The sequence below is a fragment of the Lathamus discolor genome, chromosome 8 (assembly GCF_037157495.1).
Source record: "Lathamus discolor isolate bLatDis1 chromosome 8, bLatDis1.hap1, whole genome shotgun sequence".
NCBI lineage: Eukaryota > Metazoa > Chordata > Aves > Psittaciformes > Psittacidae > Lathamus > Lathamus discolor.
This window is the reverse complement of record NC_088891.1, coordinates 21,427,181-21,437,475: the sequence shown is the minus strand read 5'-3', so window position 1 is coordinate 21,437,475 and position 10,295 is coordinate 21,427,181. Positions and strand designations below refer to the sequence as shown.

The 10,295-nt window shown below is 64.1% G+C and overlaps 1 protein-coding gene across 5 annotated transcripts; it reads left to right on the top strand.

Annotated features, from left to right (window-relative positions):
• Window positions 1-988: 988 nt before the first annotated feature.
• Window positions 989-9,074, top strand: PARP6 (poly(ADP-ribose) polymerase family member 6). Of its 5 annotated transcripts, none has more exons than XM_065688583.1 (22): window positions 989-1,070; window positions 2,570-2,647; window positions 2,759-2,853; window positions 3,330-3,390; window positions 3,520-3,610; window positions 3,703-3,769; window positions 3,999-4,148; window positions 4,353-4,506; window positions 4,861-4,914; window positions 5,361-5,456; window positions 5,541-5,633; window positions 5,707-5,832; window positions 5,927-5,992; window positions 6,132-6,199; window positions 6,423-6,471; window positions 7,101-7,210; window positions 7,302-7,374; window positions 7,608-7,677; window positions 8,023-8,102; window positions 8,249-8,312; window positions 8,448-8,532; window positions 8,616-9,074. In XM_065688583.1, exons 1-22 carry the CDS (start codon window positions 1,068-1,070, stop codon window positions 8,716-8,718), a joined length of 1,836 nt encoding a protein of 611 aa, XP_065544655.1. In that variant the 5' UTR covers window positions 989-1,067; the 3' UTR covers window positions 8,719-9,074. The 5 variants fall into 5 exon arrangements, 4 of the variants coding, with proteins under 4 accessions (XP_065544655.1, XP_065544654.1, XP_065544652.1 ...); XM_065688582.1 differs by having other exon boundaries at window positions 7,098-7,210; XM_065688580.1 differs by having other exon boundaries at window positions 4,353-4,533.
• Window positions 9,075-10,295: the final 1,221 nt, after the last annotated feature.

Sequence of the window (10,295 nt, the reverse complement as noted above, 5' to 3'; positions counted from 1 at the left end):
TCACCCAGTTCCAACCCCTGCCATGGGCAGGGACACCTCACACCAAACCATCCCAGCCAAGGCTCCGTCCAGCCTGCCTTGAACACTGCCAGGGATGGAGCATATTGGGGCTCTGATCATGGGGACACTGTACTGGGGACATGGAGATGGGAGCATGGGGACACCAGGCTGGAGGGAACTCTGGGCTGTGGATCCTGTGGTGACACCGTGGGGACACTGCGGGGGGCACCCTGTGCCGGGCCCATGGGGAACGTGGGCTGAGGACACTGAGGATCCCATGCTGGAGGCACTGGGGATCCTGCCCCACGACCATGGGGAACTTTTGCTGGGGACCCATCACAGCTCTTCCGCACCGGTGGGGACGTCACTGACATGGGGACCTGCCGTGCAGAGCCCCTGTGGGGACACTGTGCCATCCATGTGGGGAGCCAAAGTGGTCGCTCTGTTCTGGGACCACAGGGACCCCGTACTGGGGACGCTGTGCTATGGGAACACTGCACCAGCCCTATGGGGACCCAAGATGGCCGCCCTGTGCTGGGACCATGTGGACCCTGTACTGGGGATGCTGGGGACTCTGTCCTAGGTTGGGTGCACCCCATGCCAGCCACGTGGGGACCCAAACTGATCACCCCATGTTGGAACTATGAGGATCCTGCACTGCAGACACTGGGGGTCCTGGCCTAAGGACAGTGGGGACCCTGTCCCAGGTTGTGTGCACCCCACGCCAGCCACGTGGGGACCCAAAATGCTCGCCCTGTGCCAGGGCCACGGGGGAGACTGAGCCTTGGGGTCTCTATGCTGGGGCACAGGGCACGCTGGGGGCACGCAGCGTGGGCAGCGCACGGGGGGACCCCGCGCTGGGGACACCGGGGACCCGTCAGGGCCCCGCTCCCGGGGTGCCCGGTGCCGTGCTCGGGGGTACCGGGGGGGTCCCCCGGCTGACGTCAGCGGCAGTTGCCGGGTGACGCCGCGGCGCCGGGCCCGCGCCGGGCCCTGACGTCAAGGCGCGATGGCCGCCCGCCCGCCCGGCAGCATGGAGGCGCTGGCAGGCCCCGCCGGCCGCTGAGATGGTGAGCGGGGCCCCGCCGGCCGGGGGGGCGCGGCGGGACCGGGGCAGCCCCGCCCGCGGCCCGGCGCCGGGAGCAGGCCCCGCGGATGGCGGCCCGGGGAGGGCGGCGGGACGGGGCCTGCTCGGGGCGGGAGGTGAGGGGGGGGCCAGGCCCCGGCGCCCCCGAGTGCCCCCGGCACGGGAAGGGGACGGGGCTGATGGGGGAGGACCCCCCCCGCCATCGTCCGGGACCCTGCAGCGGCTCCGCGCACGGCCTCCACCCGCTGCCCCATCCCGCTGCCCCATCCCGCTGTGCCATCCTGCTGTGCCATCCCACTGCCTTCATCCCACTGCCCCATCCCACTGCCCCATCCCGCTGTCCCCATCCTGCTGTCCCCATCCCACTTTCCATCTTGCTGTCCCCATCCCGCTGTCCCCATCCCGCTGTGCCATGCTGCTGTCCCCATCCCACTGCCCCATCCTGCTGTCCCCATCCCGCTGTGCCATCCTGCTGTGCCATCCCACTGCCTTCATCCCACTGCCCCATCCCGCTGCCCCATCCTGCTGTCCCCATCCCGCTGCCCCATCCTGCTGTCCCCATCCCGCTGCCCCATCCTGCTGTCCCCATCCCACTTTCCATCTTGCTGTCCCCATCCCGCTGTCCCCATCCCACTGTTCCATCCAGCTGCCCCATCCCGCTGCCCCATCCCGCTGTGCCATCCCGCTGCCACATCCCACTGCCCCCAACCTGCTGCCACATCCCACTGCTCCATCCCACTGCCCCATCCTGCTGTCCCCATCCCACTGTCCCCATCCCACTGCTCCATCCTGCTGTCCCCATCCCACTGTTCCATCCATCTGCCCTCATTCAGCTGCCCCATCCCGCTGTCCCCATCCTGCTGTCCCCATCCCGCTGTCCCCATCCCACTGTTCTATCTTGCTGTCCCCATCCCGCTGTCCCCATCCCATTTTCCATCTTGCTGTCCCCATCCTGCTGTCCCCATCCCGCTGTCCCCATCCTGCTGTTCCATCTTGCTGTCCACATCCCGCTGCCCCTATCCTGCTGTCTCTATCCTACTGTCCCAAACATGCTGTCCTCAACCTGCTTTCCCCTAATCTGGTTCCTCATCCCCCTTCCTGCTCCTCCATCCTCCTGTGGCCCCATCCTTCTGTCCCTGAAACTGCTCCCATCCTACTGCCCCCAACCTGGTGCCCCCATCCTAATGCCCAGATCCTGCTGCCCTCCCAGACACTCCCCCATCCTGCTCCGTGATCCTGCTCTCCCCATCCTACTGCCTCCCAAATCGTTCCCCACAACTTTCTCCCACAACCCGCTGCCCCACAACCTGCTCCTCCCTGATTCACTCCCTCTTAATCTCTTTCCCCCAACCCATTAGCCCTGATCCACCTCCACAACCCTCTTCCCCATAACCTGCTCCCCCAACCCTTCCCCCCCATTCCTGCTGCACCCCAACTTTCCGGCCCCCTCAACTCTGCTAACCCCAACCCTATGCACCCCAGGACCTCAAGGGCCAGTACTGGACTGATGATGACTCCGATGGGGACAATGAGTCCGAGGAGTTCCTCTATGGCGTCCAGGTAGGCACTATGGGTGCTGGACCCAGTGGGTGGTGGTGGGGCTCAGGACTCCCCAGCCTGAGCCTGATCCTGAGCATGGGGCTGACACTGCTGTGGGGTGCTGTGCTGCAGGGGACCTGTGCCGCCGACCTGTACCGTCACCCGCAGCTGGATGCCGACATCGAGGCCGTGAAGGAGATCTACAGTGAGAATGCCGTGGCCGTCAGGTGGGTGCACCGCTGCCTGCACCCAGGTATGCCATCCCCAGGCACCCAATGGTGCCATCTCCAGGGTGTCTGGCCATAGCATCCCTGGGCACCCAGCAGAGCCATCCCCAGGCACCCAATGGTGCCATCCCCAGGGTGTCTGGCCATAGCATCCCTTGGGCACCCGGCTATGCTGCCCTTGAAGCACCCAGACATGGCATTCCTCAAGCCCCCACTGTGCCATCTCCATGTGCCCACTGTGGCACCCCTGGGGCACTTGGCCATGGCATCCCCAGGCACTTGGCTGGGGCATTTTGGGGCACCCAGCTGTGGCATCCCTGGGGCACCCATCCACAATCCAGGTGCTCTCCCGTTGCCATCCTTGTCTCATGGGTGCACGCACTTGATTCATGAGGAGCTACATGTGCCCATCACCGCCCCACAAGCCTGCCCGTCCTGGCACAGGCACCCCACCACGGGGCTGTGTGTCTTCACAGGGAGTACGGGACCATCGATGACGTGGACATCGACCTCCACGTGAACATCAGCTTCCTCGATGTGAGTCCTGGGGTGTCCTTGGCACCGTGGGCATGGGGGTGGTGGGGACACACATGTGGGGGTCCCCAGATTTCCTTCCCCAGCTGGGGGTCCTCAGGGCCGTGCCAAATGGCAGCTCTCCCTTGGCAGGAGGAGGTGGCGACGGCGTGGAAGGTGCTGCGGACGGAGCCCATCGTCCTCCGCCTGCGCTTCTCCCTCTCCCAGTACCTCGATGGCCCTGGTGAGTGGGGCCGGGCAGGGCACGGTGTCCGCATGGCTCTCAGCACGGGCACAGCAGCAGCACTGTCCGTTTGTCCTCCTCTCTCCCTGCAGAACCGTCCATCGAGGTTTTCCAGCCGTCCAACAAGGAGGGCTTCGGGCTGGGTCTGCAGCTGAAGAAGTAAGAACCGAAACACAGTGGGCACCCAAGGGGGGTGGGTGGGTGGTCCACCGTTTTGCCCCCAGACCAGCCACATGTCCCCGTGCCACTGCCACACAGCTCACCCTATGGGGATGGGGAAGAGTAGGAGCTGGGTGGCACAAGCCACCCAAGCACTAGGCTCAGTTGGCACTGGCGCATCCATGGGTGCTGGCACCCTGCGTGGATGCCCATGCCACCTCTCTGCCAGGATCCTGGGCATGTTCACATCCCAGCAATGGAAACATCTCAGCAATGATTTCCTGAAGACCCAGCAGGAGAAGCGGCACAGTTGGTTCAAGACGAGCGGCACCATCAAGAAGTTCCGTGCTGGCCTCAGCATCTTCTCCCCCATCCCCAAGTAAGACCCTGATGGTGTCACCACGGGATCAAACCTCTCTCCCCTCACCCTGGGTGGCCAGGGCTGTGCCTCAGTTTCCCTACTCATCCCTTGGATGCTGTTGCTCCCTACCAGAGCCCGAGGAGGTGGGGGGGGCTCCCCAAAACCAGCCAAAGCCTGAATTTGGTGTCTGAGTTCGGAGCTCAGGGGGATTCTGTGCCGCAGGTCTCCCAGCTTCCCCGTCATCCAGGACTCGGTGCTGAAGGGCAAACTGGGCATCCCTGAGGCTCGTGTCAACCGCCTCATGAACCGCTCCGTGTCCTGCATGGTGAAGAACCCCAAGGTGGAGGTTTTCGGCTACCCCCCCGCCAGCACCCAGGCAGGTGTCGCCCCCTTCAACATCCTGGTGGGTGCCTCCCCGCCTCGGGGTTTGCTTTCCTCTCCCTTCCCTTCCCGGATTCCGGGGGGCTGGCCTGGGGCAGTGGTGGGACCCCCTTGGCTTGGAGGGAGCTCCCACGGGGTTTCTCCCCTGTGCTTGTGGGCCAACTGGGACGCCGGCTGTGGGTCCTGCGGGGTTTTACCCCCTCTTGGTGCTGTGTCCCTGGTGCGGTTGTGTCCCCAGGAGGGTGTTTGCATGTTGGGGGTCCCGGGGGGGCTGCTGGTGCCGCGCGGAAGTTGGGGTGCGGTGGGGAAAGGGGATAACGCAGCGGGCTCTGCTCCGGCTCCGGCGCAGGTCGGCGGCCACTGCAAGAATGTCCCAACGCTGGAGTACGGCTTCCTCGTCCAGGTGAGGTCCTGCAGCCCGGAGCATCCTCCCCGCTGCCCAGTGTCCTGCTGAGCTCCATCCTGCTTCCCAGAGCATCCTTCCCACTGCCCCATGTCCTGCTCATCCTCAGCCCACTGCCTGGAGCATCCTTCCCACTGCCCCACATCCCGCTCATCCCAATCCCTCTGCCTGGAGCATCCTTCCCACTGCCCCACATCCCAGTCCTGCTGCCTCGAGCATCCTCCCGACTGCCCGACATCCCAGTCCTGCTGCCTGGAGCATCCTTCCCACTGCCCCACATCCCAGTCCTGCTGCCTGGAGCATCCTTCCCACTGCCCCACATCCCAGTCCTGCTGCCTGGAGCATCCTTCCCACTGCCCCACATCCCACTCATCCCAGTCCCGCTGCCTGGAGCATCCTCCCCTGGATGCCACCCCGGGCCTGACTCCTGGCGTTGGCCCCCTCAGATCATGAAGTACGCGGAGCAGCGGATCCCGACGCTCAATGAGTACTGCGTGGTGTGCGACGAGCAGCACGTCTTCCAGAACGGCTCCATGCTCAAGGTGCAGTGACGGGGAGCGGCCCCCATGGGCTGTCACCCCGCGTCACCATCGCCAACCCTGCCCATGGCCCCTGTCCCCCCACAGCCAGCAGTGTGCACCCGCGAGCTCTGCGTCTTCTCCTTCTACACCCTGGGCGTCATGTCCGGCGCGGCGGAGGAGGTGGCCACGGGCGCCGAGGTAGGCTGTGTGGGGGGGTGACCATGCTGTCACCTCGGGGGGCTGTCCCCTCACCCCACGCTCTGTCCTCGAGGTGGTGGACCTGCTGGTGGCCATGTGCCGCGCTGCCCTGGAGTCCCCTCGCAAGAGCATCATCTTCGAGCCTTACCCTTCCGTGGTGGACCCCAACGACCCCAAAACGCTTGCCTTCAACCCCAAGGTAAGCACTAGGGGAACCAACGCTGCTCCGTGATGGGGCAGGGGGAGCCCCGAGGAGCCCTCTCATGGCCACCTCTCTCCTGCTCCCTGTGTAGAAGAAGAACTATGAGCGGCTGCAGAAGGCCCTGGACAGCGTCATGTCCATCCGGGAGATGACCCAGGTACATCAGCATGGCCCCATCAGAGGTGCCCCTAGTGTGGGACCCTTCTCCGAGGGGTGGCTTTTTGGTGCTGATCTCACCCACCCCTGGTTGGGCGGGTGCTGGGGGACCCACGTGCACCCCCTCTTGCCTCTGCCAGGGGTCCTACCTGGAGATCAAGAAGCAGATGGACAAGCTGGACCCCCTGGCCCATCCCCTCCTGCAGTGGTAAGGTCGAGGGGGCTGTGGCCCCATTCCCCTGCCCCACATCACCCACCACTGCCCCATGTCCCATGGGATAGGGGACAGGCTGGGGAGCAGCCGGGCATCCCCGTCATGACCCCCTTGGCCCCTTTCTTATGATCCACAAGCCTCAGGGGGGGTCCTGGTCCCAGGGGAGTGTGGGACCACCCTGCCTGACCTTCCTCCTTCTCTTCCTTCTCTTCGCAAGGATAATCTCCAGCAACAGATCCCACATTGTCAAGCTGCCTCTCAGCAGGGTAAGGGGCCTGGCTGGGCGCCAGGTGGGGTGCAGGATGGAGCGTGGAAAGTGGAATATGGGATATGGAATGTGGGATGGAGGGTATGTGAAGTGGGACTTAGGATATGGGATGTAGGCTGTGGGATATGGGTTGTGGGATGAAGGATATGGGATGCAAGATGAAGGATATGGGATGCAGAACAAAGTATGGGGTGTGGGGCATAGGATGAAAAACAGTGTATGGTATGTGGGAGGGAGGTAGGGATGCAGGGTGCAGGCTATAGGATGCAGCATGTTGGCTATGGGATGTGGGATGCGGGATGCAGGATTAGGGATGTAAGGATGTGGGTGTCTGATGTATGTGGGCGGTCCGGGATGCAGGATGCAACCTCTGGGATGGGCCCTGCCTGCTGTGGGCTGTGGGACGCAGGATATGGGATATGGGGTGGAGGATATTTGTCACAGGCTGTGGGATGGGGGACAAGAGCCGGGGAATGCCACTGACCCTCCCGGCAAGCTCCGGGTGGCCAAGGCAGGGCTGGGGCTGCCCGGTGCCAGGCTGCCGTGCATGATCTCTGTCTGTCCGTGTCTGTCCGTCCTCTGTCCCCGCCGGCACCGCCGCTGCTCTTCCTTTTCCCCTGGTAGCAGCTGAAGTTCATGCACACCTCGCACCAGTTCCTCCTGCTCAGCAGCCCCCCAGCCAAGGAAGCACGGTTCCGCACCGCCAAGAAGCTCTACGGCAGCACCTTCGCTTTCCAGTGAGCTGCCGAGGGGGGAGCCCCCCAGGTGGGTGCTGTGGGGCGGGATGCTATGGGTGCTGTGGGGCTGACCTGGGGCTGCTTTTTCCAGCGGCTCTCACATTGAGAACTGGCATTCCATCCTCCGCAACGGGCTGGTCAACGCTTCCTACACCAAACTGCAGGTAACGCTCCCAGGGCCGGACCACTGCCCGGGGCAGGCAGGGAGGGAGGGATGCAGCAGGGAGGGATGCAGGCAAGGAGGGATGCAGGCAAGGAGGGATGCAAGCAAGGAGGGATGCAGGCAAGGAGGGATGCAGGCAGTTGGAATGCTGCCTGCAGAGGCTGCGCCGCCTCCACCACCGTGCCCGAGCTCTCGGGTGACCCCGTGGCGCTCACCCTGGTGTTTCCCTGCAAGCTGCATGGAGCAGCCTATGGCAAGGGCATCTATCTGAGCCCCATCTCCAGTATTTCCTTTGGATATTCAGGTAAGAGCCTGCCTGTGCTGCCCAGTCCCATCTGCGCTCCCGTCCTCACTCCCTGCATGGGCCCGGCAATGTTTGGCGTTGTGCTGGCTGCAGCAGGCAGCATCCTGCATCCTTCCCACCTGCGCCAGCCTCTTCCCAGCCAGGCTGGGGCTTTCCGTGTGCTGGGGAATTAAACCCCAACATTTTCCAGGCTTTAAAAGCCGCTGCTCTGACTGCTGTGGGCTCCCAGGGCTCGGTTGCAGGGCAGGAGTGCGCGGCGTGGCTGTCCCTGTCTGTGGCATGTGTCCCCGTGTCAGCCCAGGGTGCTGCCTGCCTGGCAGTGACGGGAGCCTCGCTTCTCCACAGGGATGGGGAAAGGGCAGCACCGGATGCCTTCGAAGGACGAGCTGGTGCAGCGGTACAACCGGATGAACACCATCCCGCAGGTGACGGGGCAGGGGATGCCACGAGAGGATGGGGACGGGGACATGGCACCCGTGGGTGCTGGGGACGGGGACATGGCACCCGTGGGTGCTGGGGACGGGGCGAGCTGACCCTGGCGGGGCAGTGACACCGGCTCCTCTCCCCGCAGACACGCTCCATCCAGTCCCGCTTCCTCCAGAGCCGCAACCTGAACTGCATCGCGCTGTGCGAAGGTGCTGTGATACCGGGGGGGAGACAGGATGAGGGGTACAGGCAGTACCCACACCCCTGGCTGGGGGAAGGAGGAGGGGAGGGCCCCAGCAGGGAGCTCTGCCCCATGCCGTGGCTGACAGCCCCTTCCTCTGCAGTCATCACCTCCAAGGACCTGCAGAAACACGGCAACATCTGGGTCTGCCCCGTCTCGGACCACGTCTGCACCCGCTTCTTCTTTGTGTGAGTGCTGGGCTGTGCCCCCCTCGTGATACCTGTGGGACACCCATGGGACCCCCCTCACTGCCCCCCTTCTCCCCTTCCAGGTACGAAGACGGCCAAGTGGGAGACGCCAATATCAATACTCAGGACCCCAAAATCCAGAAGGAGATCATGCGTGTGATCGGGACTCAGGTGTACACAAACTGAGCGGCGCGACCCCGCTGGGACCGCCCGGCACTCAGTGAAGCCCCTGGGCTGGGGAAGGACGCGTGGGTTTCAAGGCTGAGACGGGGCCGACACCGGCGGCTGCCCCTGTCCATAATGTCCAGCATCCAGCGAGCACCAGGCAGGTTTAGTGGTCCCTCGTCCCCTCCCCGTCCTGTCCCCCAGCATCCCCGACCCTGTGACAGTGCGGAGAAGGAGCTGCAGGGGCTGGCATGGCCGGTGGCCGCCCCTCCTGGCGCTGGCAGCGACAGGGGTTTTACTGACAATGAGAAACGGAAGCAAAAAACCAACCATGAACCAACAAACCAAACCCAAAAACAGAGAAAAGGAAAAAGGAATCCGTGTCCCTGGAAAGTATTTAAATGGGGGGGGGGGGGTGTTGGTGGGGAGTGGGGAAGGGATGGGATTGCAGGGAAGGGACAGGATCATGGGGAAACGATGGGATTGCAGGGAAAGGATTGTAGAGAATTGATGGGGCTTTGGGAGAGGGTTGGGACTTCAGGGAGGGAATTGTGCTGCCCTCACACCATGGCAAAGGGGTTGTGCTGCGGAGCAGGGACCACGCCACGGAGAAGGGACTGTGCCTCCGGGACGGGCCCACACCGGGGACGTGGGACCACACCGAGGGTGGCAGAGGTTCCCCTTGGGCTGGGAGCAGCTCCTACGGGATCATCCTGGGAGCACCACAGGGTCTGGGGGCTGAGAGCACCAAAGCCCGGAGCGGCCCTCGCTGTGCTGCGGCGTTGGGTCCGGCTGGGGCTGGTGCAGGAGGGCAGGAACCAACCTCGGAAACCTCCTGGTTCAGGTTCAGGCACCGGCTGAGACCCAGCGCGCTCGTCCCACTGCCGGGGGCAGCCGGTGGCACCTCCGCAGTGTCCCCTGCCCCTGGGGGGTGACAGAGGGACTCCAGTGCCCGCCACCACTCACTGGCCCCAGAGCACACCCAAAGCTGGGGGATGTGGCACCACCCGGCCCCTCACCACCCGCTCCATCCGTGTTTTGCTGCGATTTGTGCCGTTTGGGGGCTTTTACCCCTTAAATAAATAAATGAAGCCCCTTTCCCATGAAGGGACATCCCGCGGGCCGTGCGTCCTCCAGCAGCTCTCCCATCACTTGGAAAGAACGGCGAAACCATGGGGATTCCTCTGGAAAATGGGAATTCCTGGGAAAAAGCAAGCGAGAAGCCCACGCTCCTCTCCCAAACTCCCGGTGGATGCTTCGGCCCTGCTGGTGCCTTCGCGGGGGGATTTGGGGGGTGGGACCCGGCGGCAACTGCTCCAAAGAACCAGCCCAGGTGCCGACTTTGACAAAATAAGTTTATTTCACTGCACTGCGTTTGCCGAAACCTCACACTTTTCTCGGTTTTGTTGTTGCTTCGTTTTGTTTTTGGCTGAAAAAAAAAGCCTGAAACCCCCCCAAACCCCCCCCCCCCCCCCCGAAGCCACCAAAGAACCGCAGCGCTTCGCCCCCTCCCGCAGGCGAGCGAGGGGTCCGACCAGCTCCGCTCCCTGCGGGAGCCACCGCAGCCCCCAGACCCTCCCCATCCCGCAGCCCCCCCT

Excerpts from the sequence above, each read along its gene's own strand:
- PARP6 (XM_065688579.1), top strand. Across the intron at positions 3,770-3,998 it reads CTGGGTCTGCAGCTGAAGAA|GATCCTGGGCATGTTCACAT; the intron begins GTAAGAACCGAA and ends CCTCTCTGCCAG. Across the intron at positions 4,534-4,860 it reads TCGCCCCCTTCAACATCCTG|GTCGGCGGCCACTGCAAGAA; the intron begins GTGGGTGCCTCC and ends GCTCCGGCGCAG.